Source organism: Cetorhinus maximus, chromosome 16 (genome assembly GCF_964194155.1).
Source record: "Cetorhinus maximus chromosome 16, sCetMax3.hap1.1, whole genome shotgun sequence".
NCBI lineage: Eukaryota > Metazoa > Chordata > Chondrichthyes > Lamniformes > Cetorhinidae > Cetorhinus > Cetorhinus maximus.
This window is the reverse complement of record NC_135894.1, coordinates 66,539,246-66,564,570: the sequence shown is the minus strand read 5'-3', so window position 1 is coordinate 66,564,570 and position 25,325 is coordinate 66,539,246. Positions and strand designations below refer to the sequence as shown.

The window sequence follows — 25,325 nt, the reverse complement described above, 5'->3', positions numbered from 1 at the left end:
GCCCAGGACTGCCACAGATGAGACAGATGGCCCCAAAAGGGAAGATGACAGCTACATCCAAATTCAGTGACACCTCGCTGGAATGTCTGCTGGATGCAGTGGAGGCCCGCTGTGATGTTCTCTACCCAACATGATGGCTGGAGGAGGTCCACAAACCTCACCACTCTGGCTTGGCAGGTGGTGGCAATGGCGGTCAGTGAAAATGCAGCACAGAAGACGTCAGCCACCCAGTGCAGAAAGAGGATGAATGATCTCATCCATGCCACCAGGGTAGGTCAACCAAATCATCACTCCCAACTCTCTCACACACCAGCCCATCACACATTCACTGGCATCTCACACGCTGCCCAGCTCAAGGGACAGCACCACTCACTCTTTCACAAACACCTTCACGTATCCATCTGGCCTCATATCCTCTGCAGTTTGCGTCCCCATCCCGTCCATGGTTGCACTCACCACCCACACATGGCAGGCATCCTTATCATCTGCCCTGGCAAATGTCCTGCTCACACTCTCCATCTTTCTTTATGTAGGACAAGCTCGCATACGATTGAAGGAAGGGAGAGATCGCAGATCAGGGGTGGAGTAGCCAAAATCAAGGTCCTCACCCACTACGAGAATCGAGCCATCGAGCTGGCTGGAGAGCACGTGGACCTTGCCTGTGCTGACGTGAGGTAGGTGGCAAACACTTGTGGGGATTCTGCACCAGCTCAACCCTCAGACAACCATACTGTCAGTGCACTGTCCTGTTTTAGAGTCACCTGCCATGTACTAATTATCTCTCCTTTCATTTATAGCCACTTCTGGAAAGCGCCCAAGGGTATCCACAAGCCAGGACCTCAGCTCCAGCCCTGACGACACCACAAATGAGGAACCAGAACAGAGCACCATAGAAGACTCATCACAGCGCTCACCCACACCCTCCAGTATCTTAGAGGCACACACCTCAGTGGGACCTAGTTCCAGAGCAGCCTTGGGGTCACAATCTGGTGAGAACAGCACACAACCTTGTCCGCAGCGGGCAGAGGCAGGGACATTCCAGGTCGCCAGCACTCAGAGGACTGTTGGAGGCCAGGAATCTGCGGAGTCCGAGTCAGATAACAAGCCTTCGGATTTGGTCCTAAATCAGCTGGTGGAGCTACAGCGATCCTGTACAGCCCTATTGAGGGCTGCAATAGCACCACAACTTCTGGAGAGCATAGGTCCCAAACTGATGGTCCCACCAGGCATAAGGGCTGTTTGCCTGATACTTACACTGTTATTTACACTGGTTTTACTTACGGCCGTTCCTAGCAATTAGGAGCACAGCCCCTTAAATCAGAAGATATTTCAAGACACTCCAGCAGCCCCCCACCAGCCCCCACCCCAACACTGCTCAGCCCACCACCCAGCTCCCTTGGCCCCATATCCTCCAGGCACTGCTCACCCACTGCCCCCAATTCCACTGGTGGTGTGAGTGGTGCCAGAGGATTGGGAGAAGTGGGGTTCTGATAAAAGCTGGAGGTGGAGGGCAGGGACTTGGCATCAGAATGAAAAACTTGGAAACACTTGTAATCACTTAAAAGTTACCTAAAGGCAGACTTCAAAGGGCAAGTCATCAGCTCATGACATCAAACAAGGTGTGGCAATCCACTTTGTTTACAGCAATGTTATTTTCTATCAAGAACGTAGAAATTCAGCAGCCACCATTTTAGAAAACTGGCTTAAAGCAGATCCTTTTACTGTAGTCAGTACATAACATTAGGATTGTGTCAGTAATGTAAAAACCAGAAAAAAAATTAATATTATACTTTTGATTAAATATGTTACAGAATAAAGCAAGAGTGAGTCAATTATGATCAATGGCAGCCATGATTTTAGCTGTCTAGGCCCGAGGCTCTGGAATTACCACCTTAAACTTCTCTGCTTTTCTATTTCTCTTTCCTCCTTTAAGACAGCCCTTAAAACTTACTTCTTTGACCAAGATTTAATATATATAAATATATCTATATTATATATATATGATATAAACAAATATATGCAAGCGGTTGATTCCACAGACTTGATCACTTGATCCAGAGCACTTGATCCATGAGAAATAGAATTATAAAATAATCTGTCTTGTGGTTATTAAGTTAAAACAGCAAAAACCAAAGTTATAAAAGTTAGGGATAATCACAACTTCACCTGTTGGTGTTGCAGCCGGTTACGCCTAACCCAAGCTCATGCATGTTGGATACACCAATGATAACTGCTCCAGCCTCCCTTAACTTTCTTGTAACAGTGGCATCCTCAGTTTCTCGCTCCTCACCAAGATAAAGAGTTCCCACCCATTGATGATATGGAACCTGTACAAATGTAAATAATGTTAGCAAAGAAATCTCTTAAGCTGTAAGTGCAACTTATGTTATCCAGCTGTGACAATGAATGCACTGGGGCTTTGAATACAACAGTCAATACGTAGGAATGAGCATCTGAAATTTCCTTTAAATTTTAGGAGCAAAATTACAATCTTAGCTTCAGGAATTTCCAAATGCCTCCATTTTGCAAAAAGGTGAAACATTTGCATTTGATCATTTGAAATGTATCTATCGTCAAAGTCCAGAAACTGCAGTAAAAACAGAAAATGCTGGAAAAACTCAACAAGTCTGGCAGCATCTGTGGAGACAGAAACAGTTAACATTTTGAGTCCGTGTGGCTCTTCTTCCTCTCTTTCTCCGCCCCTCCCTGTCGGTCTCTCTCTCTCTCTCTCTCTCTCTGTATCAGTCTATTTTTCCATCTGTCTTTAACTCTGAAGAAGTCATATGGACTCGAAATGATAACTTGGTTTCTTTCTCCACAGATGCTGCCAGACCTGCTGAGTTTTTTCCAGCATTTTCTGTTTTTATTTCAGATGTCCAGCATTTGCAGTATTTTGCTTTCATCCAGAAGCTGCATGTATGATTTATTCACAAACCTTTCACTGTACATCAATGGGACTTATTTCTAAGGAAAAACACCTGTACAATAACTACATTCATTTAATGAATCAGCCTCTGTCATTTTAACATTTTACTCACTCAATAGTTACGGGCCCTTATAGGTCAGTCAGTCCAAAGTAACAAGACTTAAGGACAGTGTTATAGCCTACCAATTCTGATTTATAAAACACTACACCCTCTCCTGTCCAGAAATCCAAAATGCGGAAACACCAGTTGTCAGGAAAGTTTTTGAGCAGACCCAAGCAACTCTCAGACTCGCCACTCACCTGTTCAGGTGCTGTAACAAATCGAGAAGGATTGGGCTCATCTGATATTCAGGCTGAGGGTGGAAAATGCTGGGTGATTGCTGTGGTGGGGAGGGAAAGCAGTGACTGTATAGCGCAGGAAAACACAGCAAGCGATTACGAAGCTACTCAATTTCTCTCTCTATGCTGTCTCTGTCTCTCTACTTCTCCATCTCTCCCTGTCCCCATCTCTCAGTCTCTCTCTCTCTTTCTCCACCCCTCTCTGTCAGTCAGTCTCTCTATATCAATCTACTTCTCCACCTGTCTCTCTCCCTCTCTCTGGCTTTCAGAGCTGAAACATGGAAGATACAGTATATTGATAAGAAAGACAATTTTTATTACTATTATCTCATGTCTCATGCCTCAAGTAAAGTTTTATATCCTCAATTTGTTACAGCACCTGAACAGGCGAGTGGTGAGTCTGAGTTGCTTGGGTCTGCTCAAAAAATTTCCGGACAGCGGGTGTTTCTGCATTTTGGATTTCTGGACTGGAGAGGTTGTAGGAGTGTTTTCCAGTTCTCAATTGTGGTTAGGCATTCTATTGTCATTCTATAGTCCAGAAAGTTCTAAAATCCAGAAATGACTAGGTCCCAAATATTCTGACCAAAGAGGTTATTGCGTACCTTAAAATAACCTTGAATTGTTACGGAATGGGTGGAGTCAGAATAACAACTTGCATTTATAAAGCACCATTAACATAGAAGAGGTGTCTCATAAAAAGAAAATCTGACAAAAATGGCCTATACTCCTAATACAGGAGTGGTGACTGAAAACTCGGTTAAAGAGCCAAGTTTTATAGAGGGTCTTAAAGAAGGAGGGAGATGGAAAGGTTGACAGGTTTGGAGAGGGAGAGAGAATGCCTAAGCTCAGGGCTTAGATGGCAAAAGTAATGGTAGAGCAAAGATAACAGGGGACACGAAAGAGGACAGTTGGAGAAACACAGTTATCGGATGGTTTAGGGTTGAAGGTAGTTACAGAGTGGAATTTGGTGTGGGTTAGACACAGGCAGAAGAATTCTGCATACATAGGGTGGAGACTGTTGTCCAGGAGGAAATTGGAAGTGACAAAAGCGTAGATGTGGGTTTGAGCAGCAGATGTACTTGATTATTCAGTCTGCACTACCAATCCTTTTGTGGATTTACAGTTTAATTTTATTAGCAAAGGAAAGATGAAGGGCACTAGCCCTACAAATTGTACACAACATTGTGCTTTTTGTCAGCCAAATATTCTCTTCAATGTGATAAAAGCCGCCAATCTTCACATTCTCCTCCAATAAAAATCTTACTGAAATTCTGAATTAAAGAAGGAAAATTCCAACATTTTTGGACATATCATAATAGTGACAATCTCTGAAGTTACAAGTGCGAAGCTGCTTGGTATCTGGGAATCTCTGGTTCAACATGTCAAAAACTGTTGATAGCAACATCACTTTAAGAAAGGAATGTAGCCTGGCACAGTCGTCACGGTTGACATTCAAGCATTTTGATTTTTTAAAGATAAGTCTTACAAATGCAAACACTAACAGAAGAGCAGTTATCTATGATTATTGACCTGAAGCTTCACAATAACATGTGAAGTTCCTGCTGTTCCATTAGCTCTCAAGGTCGACCTCAGAGACCTCAACATTTCAGTGCTAAAGCAGCTTTCTAATATACTCCCGGGGGAGAATTTTCTCCCCGTCAGGGGTGGGAGGGCTGAGCGGGAGCAGGTGCAGGCAGGCGCGCAGTGTCACATGAGCTGGGACATGTCTATGAATTTTATTAAAAATTTTTATTAAAGTTTAAAAACCTTCATGAAACCTCATCCCGCCCGTGGATGAGGTTCCAAGAAAAATGCGAAGGCCGCCTGGGCTCTTCACCTGCCCACCAACCTTAAGGTTGGACGGGCAGCCCTGTTAATTGTTTTAATTGCTATTTAAATGGCCTCAACAGGCCTTTGACAGTTCGGTGGGTGCGCAGCCGACTCCAGTGCGCACCCGCCGAACAGAAGATCTGAATGACGTGCGGTGACATCGGGACGCACGCCCGACGTCACCGCGCATCATTTTACACATCGGCGAGCGGGGCCTGCCCCTGCACGACGACCAGAAGATTCAGGCCCCGGTTGCAAGGTGAAAGGTTTTTTGGAAGACATTGTTGTCTGGAGCAGTTCTCCCACCCCCATGCCCCCCCTTAAACAGCAGGGCTTATTCTCACATGAGACATCTCACTTTGAGCAAGACGTAAACATCTCCATTAAACAAAAATTGACTTCTAGCTACAGCGTCTTTTGAAGAGAAACTTCCGTACCTCACCCCACCAATTGACAATGTCAAAGTTCTGCTTTTCTCCCTCCCTGCACATCTGAATGCAAATTTCCTACAAAAATCAATCTAAAAGCACCACGGATGTAGCATCTACACAAAGACTGTTGAAGTTTAAGGAGAACGCCTCGCACAATCATTTTAGAGCAACTGGAAATGGGCAATTAATGCAATATTGACAGCATCTCCCACATCCCAAGAGCAAATACTAAAAACAAGATCCTGAACTTGTAAATAGGCAGAAGAACAGCACATTGCCAAAATACATTACTCAAGCCTAAATATTAAAAATTCTACAATTTAAAATTTTCTAGATATTAAAGAAAATCAGCAGGTAGATTAAGGATACAAATGTTAAATTTGCTCTGACACTTTAACTGTTCTATGAGTCAAAAATAACAAATTTACCTCAAAATTGTGTATGAAGGTGACAACTCTGAACTGGAAGCCTCAGACAGAACTAATATGTACTTGGACCTCACACATCAAAATCAGCGGGCACAGGCTGACCAGAAACAGAGATTGCACAAAGGTCATTGGGCTCAGTGGGCAGAATTTTCGGTCTGTCGGGCGGGCAGAGCGGGCGTGGGCAGGCGTGGACCAGATCGCTGCCCACGATTGGCTCTGCACCACCATTTTACATGGGCGGGCCAATTAAGGCCCACCCAGCGTGAATAGCGGCTCCCGAGGACAGCAGGAATGGATGGGCGGCGAGAGGACAGCAATGACCCTGGGTCCAATGGTGACCCGGCGGCCTGTTTTTAAAAAGCTGCTGCAGCCTTTCAAAGGCTGTGAATCATGTCCAGGGAAGGGCTCCCCTGAGCGCTGCCAGTGAGCAGGCCAGGCAGGAGGGTAGGGCAGGCGGGCACCTTGCCCCTCGTTTTCAGATGATTGCTTTGCTGCCCTCCTCGAGGAGGTGGCAACATGGAGGGGGGTCCTCGTTCCCCAGGATGGAAGGAGGAGGCCCTCCCACATGACGAAATGTGCCTGGGAGGAGGTGGCGGAGGTGGTGAGCTCCCGCGACATGGTGCGGCGCAACTGGATCCAGTGTCGCAAGCGCTTCAATGACCCAGTGCGCTCAGGAAGGGTGAGTACCATGTTGGCATTGGTCATTTAACCCAGCAGGTAGGCTTTCCCGCCTGGTGACCCCCCACAAGTCCGAGTGTAGTGACTGCATTGAATCATTGACGGTATGTGTCCTTCGCTGGGTGGGCCAGCAGATATTGCCCATGCCGAGGTCACTCTGAGAGGGTGGTGAAGAGATGGGTTCTGCCCCCGCAGCATGTGGTACACTGAGACCTACATTACTGTTCTGGGGACAACCTGGAGGAGCTGCACCTAGGCGCAGTGCTGGAACTCCAGGGCATGTCAAAGTCAGGATGATGACCTGCTGGGAGGGGAGCTTCAAGGTGGCGTTGGCACCAATCGATCTGCTGCCCTCTGCGCTCCACGTGCTTGCGCCTCCTTGCTATGGAAGGTTAGACCGTGTGGTGCCTAATGTGATGTAGGCAACATTTGGCCAAGGGGGTAGGGGGCAGGCCTAGCATCTTTGTGTGAGTATTCGGTAGCAGCGGGGTGAGGAGCCACTGGAGCCCTGCGATGTCCCACTCTGGTTGGGGTGGGCTGTCCGCAAAGAGAATCCAGGTACAAGTAGCACTAATCAATGCTCTTCTCTCCTTTTCAGGAGAAGAATGCACATAATGCCACCGAGCGGGTGAGGACTGGCGGTGGAACGGCAGTTGGTGATTCTCAGCCGCTTCAAGCAGGAGGCCCTAGATTTGGAGAGGAGCCATGCACCCAGGTCCATCGGTGTTAGTGAGGCTGGGGTGCCACGGGCAGGTATGTTTGCCCAGCAGTGAGGTCACCATTGTTCTCCGAGCAGCCATAGCAATGCTGAATGTTTAGTGATTGACGTTTGCAACATGGCTTGACCATTGCTTATGGGAGGATGAGCGCGTAATGATCCGGGGGACAGGGATGCACATTGACATTGTCTCCATGTTAACTGATACAATGTCCTTGTTCTTCCTTTCAGCATGAGCAGAGTAGGGCTGGGAGGAGGAGCAGCAGAGGCCCCCCTCTCACACCTGAGTGCCTGAAGTCTCACCAGCGTCACACCATCTCTGCCAGGCAGGCACCAGCGCAGATACTAGCACCTCAGTGGGAATTAGAACATTGGCTAGTGTCCCGGGGCACAGCAGTGAGGACATTTCACAGTGGCTGAAGGAACTTGCAGAGACAGAGAGTGCCAATGGTGCCAGTAGTCAGAGGACTGTAGGGGACCAGGCACATGCTCAGTCGGTGCCTGATGATGTGCCTCTGGAGTTGTCCGCAACGCAGCAAATGCAGGAAATGCAGCCGGGTGTGCAGGAGCATCTGGGGGAGATACATGAGGTTATGCTTGGCTTGGTCTCCGTGGTGGAGGAGTCTACGCGGACGATCGCCAAAGCAATGAGTCACATGGCCGAGTGCCATGGGTCCTCCATGGAGAGAGTGGCGATTCTCCTGGAGGGGCTCCTCCAGGAGACCCATCAGGGCTTCCTGGGGATGCGCTCGGACCAGCAAGCCCTCACATTGGCATTGAACCCAGCCGGTCAGTGCCAGTGTGGGAGTTGGTCTGGGCACCAAGTTTCCCAGCTCGGTGCCCATCCATCCATGGTGAGCATGGAGGTCCGAAGTGACCTCACGTCAGCGCAGCAGCTGCCTGTCGTCTCTGCGAACTCCTGTCAGGGTGCTCTGGATGAGGGTGGCAGCTCTGCCAGTGACCATTGCATCCAGTGAGGCTGCGACGACTGGGGTGATGCCAGCTGTGGAACTGGCAGCTCCCTCCCAGGCGGGGCCAGCACAGGCTCCACGGGCCAGAGGACGACCACCAAGGTCATCGAGGCCAACAGGACAGCAGAGTCCGCAGGCTGTCTCAGATGCCAGTCCCAGCGAGGGGTCAGCATCAAGACGTAGCACCTGAAAACATAAACATAAGGCACCTTAGGCACACCACGGGTTTATCACTGGTGCATTTGTGTTGGCCCGCAATGAGGTCTTTATAAGTTGGTGTGATTTTTAACACCTTTGTCATTTTGTTTCATTAAGTTTCTTTGGTTGTAATATTAAATTTAGACATGTGACCATGGCTGAGGGTGCTTCTTTTCTTCTGCTGGTGGATGGTTTCCAAAAAAATGTTATGAGTGTTTAGTGGGACATTCAGCTTTATTAACAAGGACCTTAGTTAATGTTCCTAACCAGGCAGATTTTATACTTGGGTATCGAGTATGGAGTCTACAGCTCAGGCTTGTCCTGGAGGTCCATCTGGGGTGTGCCAGCTGAAGGTTCGTTGGATTAAAGCCTCCCGGGTGTCCCTGCCTCCCTGGAGTATGCCTGGGTCAGCATCTACCCTCTCAGCATTTCCCTGTGCGCGCTCATCCTCGGACTCACTGCTGGACTCATCGTGTGCAGCCGCAGCCACTGCGTTGACATCGTCAGCGTCCACTGCATCACCCTTTTCTAGCGCAAGATTGTGGAGAGCGCAGCATACACCCACTATCAGTGATACACGAACTGGGCCGTACTGGATTGCACCCCCTGAGTGGTCCAGGCATCGGAAGCGCATCTTGAGAAGACCAGTGGCTCTCTCTACAGCAGCCCTTGTGGAGGCATGGCTCCTATTGTACCGCTGCTCAGCTTCTGTTCTTGGTTGGCACAGAGGCGTCATAAGCTACCTTCTGAGGGGATAGCCCTTGTCACCCAGCAGCCGTCCATCAAGCTGGGCTGGAGCACTGAAGAGCCCCAGCACCTGGGAGTGTCTGAGGATGTAGGCATCGTGGGAGCTGCCTGGGTACCTTGCAGAGATTTGTAGAATCCTGTGATCACACACTATCTGCACGTTCATGGAGTGGAAGCCCCTTCTGTTGACAAAGGCACCAGGCTCACCTGCTGGTGCCTTGAAGGCCACATGTGTGCAGTCTATTGCACACATGTGGCCATGGGGGAAGCCAGCAATGGCCACGAAGCCTCTGGCTCGCTGTGTCTGGCTTGCCTGGTTCCAACAGTAGTGGATGAAGGTCAATGCACACCTGAACAGAGCGTCTATAACCTGCTTGACACAAGTGTGGACAGCTGATTGGGAGACAGCGCAAAGATCACCCACTGAGCCCTGGAAGGAGCCAGAGGCATAGAAGTTGAGGGCATCTGTGACCTTTTGAGTCACTGGCATGGGGTGTCCACCCACACAGTTCGTGGAGATCTCAGGCCCAATCATCTTACAGATACAGCTGACTGTCTCCCTTGCGACAAGGTGCCTCCTTCGGCACTGCACCGCAGACATATTGAGGTAGCTACTTCACCGCTTGTATACCCTGGCAGCAGGATAGTGGCGTCTTCTAGCAGCCCCTTCCGCCTTGGACTACCTCTTGGGCCTGCACCCTTGTGCCTGTGCCTGACCTCCCAAAGGTGGCTCCCCTTGAGGCTGAATGTGCACTCCTGGCCTCCTCCCCCTTCTAGCCCTCAGAGTTCAGCTCCCATTCCCAGGCTAAGGGAAACATGCAGGCCCAAAAAAGATTCCTCACTGCAGAGTGCTGACCTGAAGGTTGAGAGTCCAGTCCAAGCAGCTGGTATCTGTTTTGAAGAACTGCTGGTCACACAGGCAAGTATCATTAACTTTGAAAATCAATACTTAACTGTGCACATTCATAACCCCAGTGAGCCCTCTTATCCCGCCCGTGGATGAGGTTTATACAAATTTGTCCTACCCGCCTGTCTGTTGTGCCCATGCGCCGACCCGAAGGTTGCATGGGCGCTGAAAAATTGCCATCGATTGGCGCCTTAGGTGGCCAGTTAATTAATGGCAGGCGCGCATCAGAGATCAACGCACGCGCGCCCGCCCAACGAAATATCGTGATAGCGCACGGTGATGTTGGGACGCCAGCGCAAGCCAGCGGGAAAATTCTGCCCAGTGTGTGATTTAAGCCAAGCACCAACATTTCAAAACCACCAATAAAAACAGAAAATTCTGGAAAAACTCAGCAGATCTGACAGCATCTGTGGAGAGAGGAATAGAGTTAATGTTTCAAGTCTGTGTGACTCTTCTTCAGAGCTCTGAAGAAGGGTCACACAGACTTGAAAAGTAGGAAAGGAAAGAAAGAGGACGGGAAGCAGTATTGATTAAAGAGAATGCTGGAGTTCTGCAGGGAGAGAGGGTATCCTAGAGGAGTCGAGGACTAAATCTATTTGGTTAGAGCTAAGAAACAGGAGAGCTATTACACTGCTGGCTGCATTCTATAGGCCAACAATTTAGTGAGAGATACACAAAGGGACAAATTTGCAATCAGATTACAAGGAGCTGCAAAAATTAAATAGCGATAATGGGGGAAATTTAATTCTCTTCATATACACTGGGATAGTAATTGTGCAAAGGGCAGAGAAGGAGAAGAGTTTCTGAATTGAGTTTAGGAAAATTTTCTAATCGGTCTGTTTCCCACCCAATGAGAAAGCATTATGGGATCTGATTCTGGGGAATGAGGAGATTGAAGTGGCATTAGGAAACAGTGATCATAGTATCATAAGGTTTAGCTTAGCTATGGAAATGTGGGGTTCCCCAGGGATCAGTACATGGACCACTGCTTTTCTTGATCTATGTTAATGATCTAGACTTGGGTTTCCAGGGCCCAATTTCAAAACCGCAAAATTTGGAATTATTGTGAATGGTGGGGAGGATAGTAGTAGGATAGTAGTAGAAGAGGACATAGGCAGGCTGATGGAATGGGCAGAGTGAAATTTAATGCAGAGAAGTATGAAATGATACATTTTGTTAGGAAGAATTAAGAAAGACAATCAAAGAATGAGGAAAGACAATATAAAATAAAAGACAATTCTAAAATGGTTCAGGAGTAGAGCAACCTCGGTGTATATGTTGTCGAATTATTGAAGGTGGCAGGGCAGGTTGTTAAAGTGGTGAAATGTGATCCTGGGCTTTGCAAATAGAGGCATAGAGTACAAAAGCAAGGAAGTTATGATGAACCCTTATAAAACACTTGTTCGGCCTCAACTGGATGATTGTGTCCAATTCTGGCACCTCCCCTTAGGAAGGATGTAAAGGCGTTCGAGGGGGTTCAGAAAAGATTACAAGAATGGCTCCAGAGATGAGGGACTTCAGTTACATAGGTAGACTGAAGAAGTTGAAGCTGTTTTTCTTGGAGGAGAAGGCAAGAGGAGATTTTACAGAGGTGTTCAAAATCACGAGGGGTCTAGACAGAGTAGTGAGGAAGAAACTGTTCTCATTGGCAGAAAGGTCAAGAACCAGTGAACACCAATTTAAGGATGATGACAAATGAACCCAAGGCAACATCAGGACAAACTTTGAGGCAGCTAGTGGTTAGGATCTGGAATGCACTCACTGAGTGTATGAGGAGGAAGATTCAAACGTGGCTTTCAAAAGGGAATAGGAAAAGTATCTGAAGAGAAAAGAGTTTAGGAATACGGGAAAAGAGCAGGGGAATAGAACTAGCTGAGCGGTTCTTGCAGAGAGCAGGCAACGGCACAAATGGGCTGAATAGCCTCCTTCCATGCTGTACCCATTCTATTCAAACAGTATTACACTTACGACTTTTATTTCTTCCTTCACGCAGACAGGAATTCCATCCAGTGGGGAAAGAGGTGCATTGGCTCTATATCGAGCAGTGGAGGCTTCTGCCATCTATACATCAAAACAGAATGTCATAGTGTTGAAATGTAGCAGAATAATAGTGCTGATACATAATTTCATCTCATCCTGTTTCAAACATTCTTCTGGTGCTGCCAGACATTTTATTGATGCATCAATACAAAGATTGCCGAAAAACACCCTTTCAGGTACTAGTAACATGAAGAACAGAGTGGAAATTAAATGCGATGGGACCTGCTGATGGAGAAGGATGGTGTTGCACAAAGCCAACAGATTAGAGGGAGTGAACAATTAGATAGAAATTGCTACACTAAGTTGCAAGCAGAGTAAATTAGAAATAACTTTTCATAAAGCAAGTCCAGAGCGCTGCCCAGCATTTAACTGCATATGATTAGTTTATAAGTTTCCTCACTTTGTCTACTGGATTGGCTTCTAATATTCCCACTTACATCCATTTACTGAAGATGTAGCACATCAGCAGAGGAGAGCAAATTGACCTGCTGTACATCTTGCATCTGCTTTTAATTTGCAGCTCAGGCGATCATTCCTTTCATTATTGCCATTTGAAAGTACAGCAGGTATTGTTCTCAGTAATGTGAAGTAGTACAGTGTGTAATCTGTGGAATTTGCCACTAGTATTTAGCCTTGCAGTGAAGATTAGATTATACCTATGGTGTGTGAGAAGAGTCTCTATTTCACTATTTCACCTCTGATGGGCCTTGAATGGAACACCATCATTCCACAATGATTTTTGGCTAGGTTACAAACATCATGTTGGAAGAAGGGTCCATAGATTAAACAAATTCCTGGCCATGTGCTGATAAACTATATATAGATTTTTCTTATCCCACCTAAATCCATTATTTTTAAATGTATTTCCATCCATTGTTTTATCTCTACCTTTTAGCCTATTTCGATCCCTTCCCCCCACCCCACCCCCACTAGGACTATCTGTACCTTGCTTGTCCTGCTTTCTACCCTTAATGTCACCTATTAGCACATTCCTTAGCTAATATCACCACCTTCAACACCTCTTTGTCCCTTTGCCTATGACATCTTTTGGCAATCTCCACCTAACACTGGCCCTCTGTCCAGCTCTACTTGTCCCCGCGGCCCCCCCCGCCTTAAACCAGCTTATATTTCACCTCTTTTCTATTTTTCCTTTGTTCTGTTGAAGAGTCATACGGACTCGAAACGTTAACTGTGTTCCTCTCCGCGGATGCTGTCAGACCTGCTGAGTTTTTCCAGGTATTTTTATCTATAAAAGCAAAAAACTGCGGATGCTGGAAATCCAGAACAAAAACAAAAATACCTGGAAAAACTCAGCGGGTCTGGCAGCATCTGCGGAGAGGAACACAGTTAACGTTTCGAGTCCGAATGACCCTTCAATAAAGAACTAAGTAAAAATAGAAAAGAGGTGAAATATAAGCTGGTTTAAGGGGTGGGGCGGGGGGGGGGGGGTAGAGCTGATTTTTATTTTTGTTTTGGATTTCCAGCATCCGCAGTTTTTTGCTTTTATGCTGATAAACTAGAATTGCTGCCAGATGCTTACTACTCGCTTTCTTTCATAGTCAGTAAACAGCAGTTAGGTGGAACTCTTGTCTGCCTGACCTTTTACCATCATAGGGTTCCAAATTAACTGTTAGTGAAAGTCACATTAAATGAACGTTGTAAAAGTTCAACTCCTGCTGCCCTGCCCCCACCCAATTACTGCAAACAAGCTTGTTTTGCCAAGTATCTCACAAATTTTGCAGTCTGCAAAATCAAATTCAGATCTGAAGTGTTGATCTTTGCTTTGCCCACCTCTTCCCAAAGAGAAAATGATAATGTCTATAAACAATGGCAATCCCATGACATGGGATTAATTAATATACAGCTCCTCCAAAAGCTTAAAGCAAAATATAACAGAAGCATCAGGTTCAATCCCTAATCTGTATGATATTAGTGGATCCGAAGGGAGTACTACAATCAGCATTCCTACGTGAGGGAGGGGAAAATCAAATATGATTTTTGCCCTAGATAACTATCAGGCTAGAAAGAGCATGTGTAGACATGCTCAGGCTTGGCTGCATTATCCCAGCAGTGTCAGTCAATTTTGTCACCAACCACTGTTTAGGCTTATGAAAAGAAACACTTAAAATGAGGGATTGCAACATTTTCAGCACCTATGAAAACGTTCCCAACAGGAAGCAAGTGAGAGGTGGAGAAGTGAAAACCAAAGAGATATGTGGAAAGAAGTCTTGGACACAGAGAAAGAATAGTGTAGCGAATGAGCACTGAAGGGAAATCCAGATGTGCAGTGATAGAGAACGTATGAGAAAATCACAGACACACAGGGACAGAGATTAACTTTAATCCTTTATTTGTGGCAACTGAGCCACCTACAAAGGCACACTTAAGGAAACATGAAAATAAAATAATTTTGTTCCAGATGATCAGGATTCTGTTTCAACAACAATAATCGTGTGTACCATGATACAATCAGAGAGTAATATTATTAAGCCAATATACTATGTTGTTACCCCATTGGATTGATAAATAAATTGCATCACACATTTTAGCCGTAAATAACTCCTTGTTGAACACTGCAGGTGCCACAGCCTAAGTAAGAAGGATTAATATTGCCTTTGATATATCAAAAATATTACCAACCTTAATTATCTGGTCACCCTCATACTGCACAATAGCACGCAATGGAGTAGCTGCTTGATCGGCATCTTCAAGAGCACTAATTACATTCTTAGCAATCTGGATTGGAGTAATCCTACCTGACCTGTACAGGTACAAAATTAGATGGGTTAGAATTATTTGTTTTAATATATTGGTAATGATTAGACTGATTAATTAGGCAATATTAAACATTATTGGCAAGTTATTCAATCTCACAAATCTTTCATCGATAGCAGCAACTAGAGAAGACAAAATGTAGATTTTAATCAATTGTTGACAATGGAGAGTAAAAACAGGCATCAATTTTACTTGGAAAAAAAACACAGGCATTGTAGGAAGTAGTTTTTCGGGGTCTAGTCAACAGTGTTAAGATTTGGGGGCGGGGCCAGAGATAACATTTTCATCTTCACCTCATGAATGGCAATGGAATGAAAATTGGGCTGTTTGGCCAGTTTACCACCCATATGATGAAGATGAAAATTTATCAGAGTATTTTATGTGGTTTATCCATGAGCTGCTGAACTAGAAACAAAGCATCCAAATATCCATATTATGTAAAAACACATAACATTCAACTTTAATTTACAGAATATAACAAAAATCCAGAACACAAGCCCATTTCATGTAATGCTCGATACTGGACTTCTCTCCCACACCATCTGTTAATCCCATACCTTAATCTGTTTGAAAGAAAAATCAAAGGTTACTAAAGATTAATTTAATCCTCAATCTTACTTCTCAGCAGTTATCAATGGAATTTATTTTCAAACCAACTCTGAATCAACCCCTTTATCTAAGAATTTATTCCAGAAATCCACTAGTCTGTCATAGCAAAAAAGATTTTTCTGAATTATAACATTGTTCCTGAGCTGTAACTCCTTTCCATTATTGCCTCATAACAAATTTCAAACCAACTTCAGCAATTTATGCAACTTCTGCTTAGGTCCTTTGAATATAGTAGCTGGCAGTCTTAAACTATTTGTCATAGATGACTGTTGCTCATAACTACCTTGTTATTTATATATAACTAAATTTCACCAGGACCTATATACATCACTCTTCAATGTAGCTAGTAAATGAAAAGTCTCACTTATCCCCTTGCTATTTACTCCAACAAAAATTTAGGTGTGAACATTCAAACTGCACAACTACTTGTTCACGAAACTGCTCCATTCACTGCATAAATAGTTTAAGACATAAGGAGGCAAAAATCATAGCCTCAATGGTCAAAGGTAACCTGGACTCCCTCATTGCCATGGTTTTTCCTAGCATTCATTGCCTCTGTTGATGTGAATCTTTTACAATAACATTGAAATAAACACTGCCGGAAAGTGAGATGGTCATCGTAGGATGACAGGTGCTTGAGTGGCAGCAATCATGGTAACTTTTTAACCAATAAGGCCTACACCGCATTTAATATCAGAAAGCCACAATTAATAAGTTTGCTATCATTTGGTACTTTAGTCAATTATATTCTCACTTGATTTTTGTGATCTATATTTGCAAATAGAAGACAAACAGTAATGTTTGTTCCTCAGATTCTTTTCCTGAGGTACTGGACGCACTGCTCTTATCACTGCAATTGTCTTTTTTTTTTCTGCAGTAAGGCATTTATGTTTAGACTCTGGCCTAGGGTGGGCTAGCATCAATAGCTTCCAGTATTATCATAAATAATACTTCATGATAATCAGATGATAATTATCTTTTCTTTCAACACTTCCAACATGTGCAGAAATTTTGGGATCGGGGAGGAGCCTGAGGTGGTTGAAATAGCACTGGTATAGCATTCTAAGCTATCACTGATATTTTCAGAACCACTGAACTGCTATATATTAAAAGTCTTTTTTTGGTGGGGTTGGTGGCGGGGAGGGGCATTAAGGAAATAATTAAAATGACATTTTCCATTTATATACATACTTGTATCCTTCCAAGAAATCAGAGATGCTTTTGAAGTTAAATCCAGGCCTTTCTTCAGTAACACTGCAAATTACATATAAAAATATCACGCTTAGAAAATTAGAGCCATTTATACTAAAATAAAGGCCTAAAGATTAGACTATGCAACATGTAAATATATCATTTCTTTCATGAAAGATTGAATACATAAATATCCATAAACAAAGATTTCCCTTTATAGATTTTTTTTCATACAGTCATACCACCAGCCATTCTCTTCTAAGAGGTTATCAGTGTTCTCTTAGTGAGTGCTGTGTCCATAAAGGAGTATAGAAGGTCACAAGATAATTATTGATGACAAAGGCAGTCAACTCATTTAAAGTCATCCATCCAGTAAAATATTCCAGTTTCCCCACTGCATAATTCAACTGTCTCTTAAATGCTTCCAGGCCATTCACAGATTGCTCTGATAGTTTAGTCCATATATTGAATAATATCAGTACTGCATTTAATTTTTGCTAGTTCGAACCAGTGTTCCTTTAGTCTATCTTTACAATTTCAATTTAAGTAATATTCAAGATTTACTTTTGCATTTCGTTAACTATGATTGCCATGCCCTTAACTATGTTATATACCTCTACAAGGTCACCTCAGAAACAACTAATTCCCATGCTGAAAAGCCCAGGGCCTGAATTTTTAAGGTGCAGGTGGGCTCAGTGGGAGCGGGCAGTCACTGAGCTGACCGCCACCTGTGATCGGCTCCGTGCCGCCATTTTACACAGGTGGGCCAATTAAGGCCCGCCCAGCATAAGACGCAAGTGGTAGCGCTACCTGTGCGGGCAGGGGGTGGAGGGAGAGTCGGGGCCAGCGCTCTTTCGCACATGCGCGCAAAAGAGCGCTTCAATCTCCCTGAGGCACAGAGCTGCATCAGGGAGTTTGGAGAGCTTTTGAAATTAAATAAAAGGCTTAGAAATTTATTTAAACATGTCCCCTCATGTGACTGTGTCACATGAGATGAGACGTGTTTTTATATTTATGAAAAATTTTAAATTTAATTAATAAAAGCTTTTCAAAACCTCATCCTGCTCGTGGATGTGGTTTCTAAAAAACTCTAAGGCTACTTGGCCTTTTCACTAACCTTAAGATTGGACAGGCAGCGTTTACAATTACCTTAATTAGATCCTTAATGGCCTTAATAGGCTGTTTACATATCGGTGAGCATGCAGCCGACTCCGGTGTGCGCCCGCCAAACGAAACATCGCAGCTCAACGCGATGACGTCGGGATGCACACCCGACGTCATCACGTCATTTTACGTGTAGGCATGTTGGGCCCGCCCCCACATGCCAACTGAAAAATTCTGCTGCAAGTCTTTAATTTTTATTATGACATTGAAGGCTCGGGATCAGCCTTGTGGGTCTCCTCTGCAATGCCTCCAGTGCTTGAATATTGTCTTTGTGTGTCAGAGACCAGAAAGGATTGTAGTATCAAAGGCTTGTTTAATATTTCAAAAAAAAAAGAAAACCAGCCCTAAAATATGGAGTCACTGGCAACACCAGTATTTATTTCCCACTCCTGAGAAGATAAAAGTGGGTCTCACCAGAGTACTGTACGGTGTAAACATAATTTCCTCTGATTTATACTCAGTTCAGTTCAACAGTTTGTTGGGTCTGCTGGTTGCTGTGTTGCATTGGTTGGACATGTTTAAGAGGCAACAGTGTTAGCCTCACTGACGTCTACAGAAACTCTGAATAACTTACTAAATTGATGGATGACAGTAATCAAATGGATATAGCTTGCTTGGAATTTCAAAAAAATGTGTTTTGAGTCTTTGGGAAAATTAATGTTCATGAAATTAAGGGAAAATTAGCTGCTTTGTTTGAGAGCTGTTTGTCAATGCAGGGCAGAAAGAGAAATAAAAATGGTTGTATCTGGGAGAGGAAAGAATCTTCTGTGCTCCCTGCTGTTTACACTAGATATGTTACAGATGTTGAAAGTTGCAATTACGTGACTTGCATAAAAGAAATCTACAGCATTCAAAGGAAGCTAGACAAATAAGCTAATGGATGTAGAAAATGAATAAATGTTAAGGCAACGTACATGGAAACATCAAAGAATAAATGAGTCCTATTTTGACAAAAGGGCAAGGAACAGGGATGTCACCTTAGAGACATATTCAAATCTGTTTACCTGTAATCAGTGTTGAACAGCAAAAGCTAGTCCCAAGATGGATACTGCAACCATATGGCAAGCTGTCTCCTGCTGTCTTCTCATATCCTAAGGTGCTGAATGCACCCAAGCAGAATTTGAATCAAGAACCTTTTACCAAATAGCTGTGCTACCCAACATTAGTTCTTGCAATAAGATAGCTTTTCAGTTTTTGATATGGAGTGGATTGTCTGAGTAACAACTTTTACTTTATCCACTGAAGTTTCTTAAGCAAAGCAAATAGCAAAAGAATTAAACGGAATGACTTGGATGTTTTTAAAATGCAATTTTCACAGTCCTAATTTTGCCAGGTTTATGAACATGGCATTAAAAGGCAACCTTCTTTGCAATTTATTGTAATTATATAATGTCTATAATCTATCAAATTAATTTACTATGAAATAATTCCAATTTAAACCAGGTTATAGATTGTACAATGCACATTTTTGCGCAATCCTGATTAGCAAATAATGCTGGTAGAAAACTTAATTGGCAATTCATTCATTAGAATTGACTGGTTTGGCAGCTGCTGCAGAATCAAAGCAAGAGATCAACATGAATGATTCCCCCAATGTCTTTAGGTTTGCGTATATATTCAAACTTCTGGAAACAAAAGCATCCATTGTAAACATCTCTGATAAAATCTTACCCAACCCTTAATACCCACCTCAGCTGCAGGACTTCCCTCAGAATGCTGTCACTTGTCCCATCTCTTGGTGGTTCAGTGTTGCCCTCAGGGATAACAACAGGAATAAATACTGGGTCTTCTGGAATAACTAGGTGCCGCAGCAAGGTAAGGTTGGTTATCCTAGAAAAAGGAGCACATTTCTTTTTAAATTGAAGATAACATTATTAAATTACTGTTTTTCCCTCTTCTCTCTCTCTCTGCTGCTATCCAAAAAAGGCCATTCCCAACCAAGATGTTGAGCAGGGCATTGCATTCAAAGCGCTACCAGTCATTTTGTCTGACACATCATCATTCTCCAGTTTCTTACTCAGGTTCAGTTGCTCCTCCCAGTTTGGTATTATCTAAAAATATAGCCAATTTACATTTGGGGCAGAATTTTCCCGTGGTGACATCGGGCGAGTGTCCTGATGTTACCGCGCGCCATTGCGATATTTCGTTGGGCGGGCGCGCGTTGATTGCGATGCGCGCCCGCCATTAATTAACCGGCCACTTAAGGCCCTTGAGGTGCTAATAGACGGTGATTTTTCGGCACCCGTGCAATCTTCGGGTCGGCGAACGGGCACAATGGGCAGGCGGGTAGGACACATCCTCATCCACGGGTGGGATAAGAGGGCTCAGTGGGGTCGCGAGTGTGCCCCGTCAAATATTGATGTTTCAAAGTTAATGATACTTGCCTGTGAGATCTGCAATGCTTCAAAACCAGCATACCAACTGCTTGGTCTGAACTCACAACCTTCAGGTCAGCACTCTGCAGTGAGGAATCGTTTTTGGGCCTGCAGGTTTCAGGAAGCCTTCCCATAGCCTGGGAATGGGAGCTGAACTGTCCACTAGAGGCACCTCTTCTGAGGAAGAAGGGTGGGCTAAAAGGGGGAGGAGGCCAGGAGTGCACATTCAGCTTCCAGGGGAGCCACTTTTGGGAGGTCAGGTGCAGGCACATTGGGTACAGGGCCAAGAGGTAGTCCAAGGCGGCAGGGGTTGCAGAAGATGCCATTAACCTGCTGCCAGGGTATACAGGCGGTGAAGCAGCTACCTCAGTATGTCTGAGATGCAGTGCCGAAGGAGGCTCCGTCTCTCAAGGGACACAGTCAATTCTATCTGTCAGATGATTGGCCCTAAGATCTCTGCGAACTGTGGATGGACACCCCATGCCAGTGGCTCTGAAGGTCACAGCTGTCCTCACCTTCTATGCCTCTGGCTCCTTCCAGGGCTCAGTGGGTGATTTTTGCGGTGTCTCCCAATCAGCTGTCCACACTTGTGTCAAGCAGGTTACAGACGCGCTGTTCAGGCGTGCATTGATCTTCATCCACTAACATTGGGACCAGGCAAGTCAGACACAGCGAACCAGAGGCTTCGCAGCCATTGCTGGCTTCCCCCGCGTCCAGGGTGCAATAGACTGCACACATGTGGCCATTAAGGCACCAGCGGGTGAGCCCAGTGCCTTCGTCAACAGGAAGGGCTTCCACTCCATGAACGTGCAGATAGTGTGTGATCACAGGATGCAGATTCTGCAAGTCTGTGCAAGGTACCCAGGCAGCTCCCATGACGCCTACATCCTCAGACACTCCCAGGTGCCGGGGCTCTTCAGTGCTCCAGCCCGGCTGGATGGATGGCTGCTGGATGACCAGGGCTATCCCCTCAGAAGGTAGCTCATGACGCCTCTCCGCCATCGAAGAACAGAAGCTGAGCAGCGGTACAATAGGAGCCACGGCACCACAAGGGCTGTGGTGGAGAGAGCCATTGGTCTTCTCAATGCCTGGACTGCTCAGGGGACGCACTCCAGTACCGCCCAGATCGTGTCTCGGTGATAGTGGTTGCATGCTGCGCTCTCCACAATCTTGCGCTGGAAAGGTGGGACGCAGTGGACGATGAAGACATCGATTCAGTGGCTGCGGCTGCACACGATGAGTCCAGCAGTCCGAGGATGAATGTGCACAGGGAAATGATGAGGGGGTAGGCGCTGTCCTGGGCATACCCTAGGGAGGCAGGGACACCCGGGAGGCTTTAATCCAATGAACCTTCAGCTGGCACACCCCAGATGGACCTACAGGACAAGCCTGGGCTGTAGGCTCTATACTCGATACCCAAGTATAAAATCTGCCTGGTTAGGAACATTAACTAAGGTCCTTGTTAATAAAGCTGAATGTCAGACAAAACACTCATAACATTTTTGGAAACCATCCACCTGCAGAAGAAAAGAGGCACCCTCAGCCATGGTCACATGTCTAAATTTAATATTGCAACCAAAGAAACTTAATGAAACAAAATGACAAAGGTGTTAAAAATCACACCAACTTATAAAGACCTCATTGCGGGCCAACACAAATACACCAGTGATAAACCCGTGGTGTGCCTAAGGTGCCTTATGTTTATGTTTTCAGGTGCTACGTCTTGGTGCTGACCCCTCGCTGGGACTGGCATCTGAGACAGCCTGCTGACTCTGCTGTCCTGTTGACCTCGATGACCTTGGCGGTCGTCCTCTGGTCCTTGGAGCCTGTGCTGGCCTCGCCTGGGAGGGACCTGCCAGTTCCACAGCTGGCATCTCCCCAGTCATTGCAGCCTTATCGGATGCAACGGTCACTGGGAAAGGGGCGGAGGAGCTGCCACCCTCATCTGGAGTGCCCCGAGAGGAGCCTGCAGAGACAACAGGCAACTGCTGCGCTGACGTGAGGTCACTTTGGAACTCCCTGCTCACCATGGATGGATGGGCACCGAGCTGGGAAACTTGGTGCCCAGACCATCTCCCACATTGGCACTGACTAGCTGAGGTCAAAGCCGATGTGAGGGCTTGCTGCTCCCAGCGCATCCCCAGGAAGCCCTGATGGGTCTCCTGGAGGAGCCTCTCCACGGGAGTCACCATTTTCTCCATGGAGGACGCATGGCGCTCAGACATGTAGCTCATTGCTTCGGTGATTGTCCACGTAGACTCCTCCACCACGGAGACTAAGCCAAACATAGCCTCATGTATCTCCCCCAGATGCTCCCACATTTCCTGCGTTTGCTGCGTTGCGGACAACTCCAGAGGCACATCATCAGGCACCGACTGAGCATGTGCCTGGTCCCCCGCACTCCTCCGACTGCTGGCACCATGGGCACTCTGTCTCTGCCAGCTCCTCCAGTGAATGTGAAGTGCCCTCACCACTGTGCCCCGGGACACTATCCGATTCCCACCAAGGTGCTAGTATCTGCGCTGGTGCCTGCCTCGCAGAAATGGTGTGACGCTGGTGAGACTTCAGGCACTCAGGTGTGAGAGGGGGGCCTCTGCTGCTCCTCCTCCCGGCCCTACTCTGCTGATGCTGAAAGGAAGAACAAGGACAGTGGATCACTTAGCGTGGAGACAATGTCAATGTGCATCCCTGTCCCCTGGATCATTATGCGCTCATCCTTCCATAAGCAATGGTCAAGCCATGTTGCAAACTTCAATCACTAAACATTCAGCACTGCCATGGCTGTTGGGAGAACAATGGTGACTTCACTGCTGGGCATTCATACCTGCCCGTGGCACCACAGCCTCAATAACACCGGTGCACCTGGGTGCATGGCTCCTCTCCAAATCTAGGGCCTCCTGCTTGAAGCGGCTGAGAATCGCCAACTGTGCCGGGCTGCCACCAGTCCTCATCCGCTCGGCGGCATTATGTGCATTCTTCTCCACTCTCTTTGCAGTCGGCCCATCACAACCAGAGTGGGACACTGCAGGGCTCCAGTGTCTTCTCACCCCGCTGCTGCTGAACACTCAACAAAGATGCCAGGCCTGCCCCCCACCACCCCTACCCCCTACCCCTTGGCTAAATGTTGCCTCCATCACATTAGGCACCACACAGTCTAACCTTCCATAGCAAGGAGGCGCAAGCACGTTCAGCGCAGAGGACAGCGATCGATCGGTGCCAACGCCACCTTGAAGCTCCCCTCCCAGCAGGTCATCACCCTGACTTTGACATGTCCTGGAGTTCCAGCTCCTCCAGGTTGCCCCCAGAACAGTAATGTGGGCCTCAGTGTGCCATGTGCTGCGGGAGCAGAACCCATCTCTTCACCGCCCTTTCAGGGTGACCTCGGCATGGGCAACAACTGCTGGCCCACCCAGTGAAGGATACATACCGTCAATGATTCAATGCAGTCACTACACACAGACTTGGTCGGGGGGTGGTGGGGCGGGGGGGGAGCCTACCCGCCAGGTTAAGTGACCAATGGCAACATGGTACTCACCCTTCCTGAGCACAACACTTGCGACACTGGATCCAGTTCCGCCCAACCACATTGCGGGAGCTCACCACCTCCACCACCTCCTCCTAGGCACGTTTAGTCATGTGGGGGGGCCTTCTCCTCCCATCCTGGGGTACCAGGACCTCCCGCCGTGCTGCCACCTCCTCGAGGAGGACAGCAAGGCAATCATCCGAAAAACAATAGGCACTGTGTCCCGCTGCCCTACCCTCCTGCCTGGCTTGCTCACCAGCAGCGCTGTGGGGAGACCTTCTCTGGACATGATTTGAAAGGCTGCAGCAGCTTTTTAAAAACAGGCCGCTGGGTCGTAATTGGACCTAGGGTCATTGCTGTCCCGCCGCCCGTCCATTCCTGCTGTCCTCGGGAGCCGCGATTCACGCTGGGTGGGCCTTAATTCGCCCACCCACATAAAATGGTGGCATGGACCCGCCCGCTCTCGCTCCACCCACCTCCCCCCACTTCTGAATCTAGTTTGCAAATGTAAATTAAGGTTTACAAGTTTAATGTTTGTACATATGAACACATGAAATAGGAGCACAAGTAGGCCATTCGGCCCCTCGAGCCTGCTCTGTTAGTCATCAAGATCATGGCTGATCTATTTGTGTTTCAAATTCCACACTCCTTTCTGCCCCTGATGACCTTTGATTCCCTTGCCTAACAAGAATCTATCGACATCTGACTTAAAAAATATTCAATGACCCCGCCTCCACCACCTTCTGAGGCAGAGAGTTCCAAAGTCAAACAAACTTTAGAGAAAAAATTTCTCCTCGTCTCTGTCCTAAAAGGATAGCTCCTAATTTTAAAACAGCATCCCCTGGTTCTGCGCTCACCCACAAGAGGAAACACCCTTTCCACGTCCACCTTGTCACTACCATTCAGGATCTTATATACTTCAACCAAGTCACCCTCACTCTTCTAAACTCCAGTGGAAACAAGCCTAGTCTGTCTAACCTTTCTTAAAAAGACAACCCGCTCATTCGAGAATCAATCTAGTAAATCTCCTCTGAACCGCCTCCAACACGATTACATCCTTTCTTAAATTAGGAGACCAAAACTGCACACAATATTTGAGATGTAGTCTCACCAATGCCCTGTATAACTGAAGCACAACATCCTTACTTTGATGTTCAATTTGTCTCGGAATAACGGATAGAATTCCATCAGCCTTCTTAATTACTTGCTGAACCTACATACTAATGTTTATGTTTCATGCACTAGAACACCTAGATCCCTCTGCAGCTCAGAATTCTGCAGCCGTTCTATCTTTAAGTAATATTCTGCTTTTTTTATTCTTCCTGCCAATGTGAACAACTTCACATTTTCCCACATTATACTCCATCTGACATATTTTTGCCCACTCACTCAACCTAGCAATATCCTTTTGCAATCTCCTTGTCCTCTTCACAACATACTTTCCTATGTAGCTTTGTGTCATCTGTAAATTTAGC

The 25,325-nt window shown here is 46.1% G+C and overlaps 1 protein-coding gene across 1 annotated transcript in view; it reads right to left on the bottom strand.

Annotated features, from left to right (window-relative positions):
* Positions 1-25,325, bottom strand: part of LOC144691652 (uncharacterized) — a 75,027-nt gene that overhangs the window by 39,021 nt on the left and 10,681 nt on the right. Inside the window, exons 4-8 of the mRNA XM_078559956.1 lie at positions 19,642-19,782; positions 16,789-16,851; positions 14,854-14,974; positions 12,142-12,234; positions 2,167-2,327 (exon numbers count right to left, since the gene is read on the bottom strand). Coding sequence (XP_078416082.1) covers positions 2,167-2,327; positions 12,142-12,234; positions 14,854-14,974; positions 16,789-16,851; positions 19,642-19,782 — 579 coding nt within the window. The remainder of the gene's footprint in view (positions 1-2,166; positions 2,328-12,141; positions 12,235-14,853; positions 14,975-16,788; positions 16,852-19,641; positions 19,783-25,325) is intronic.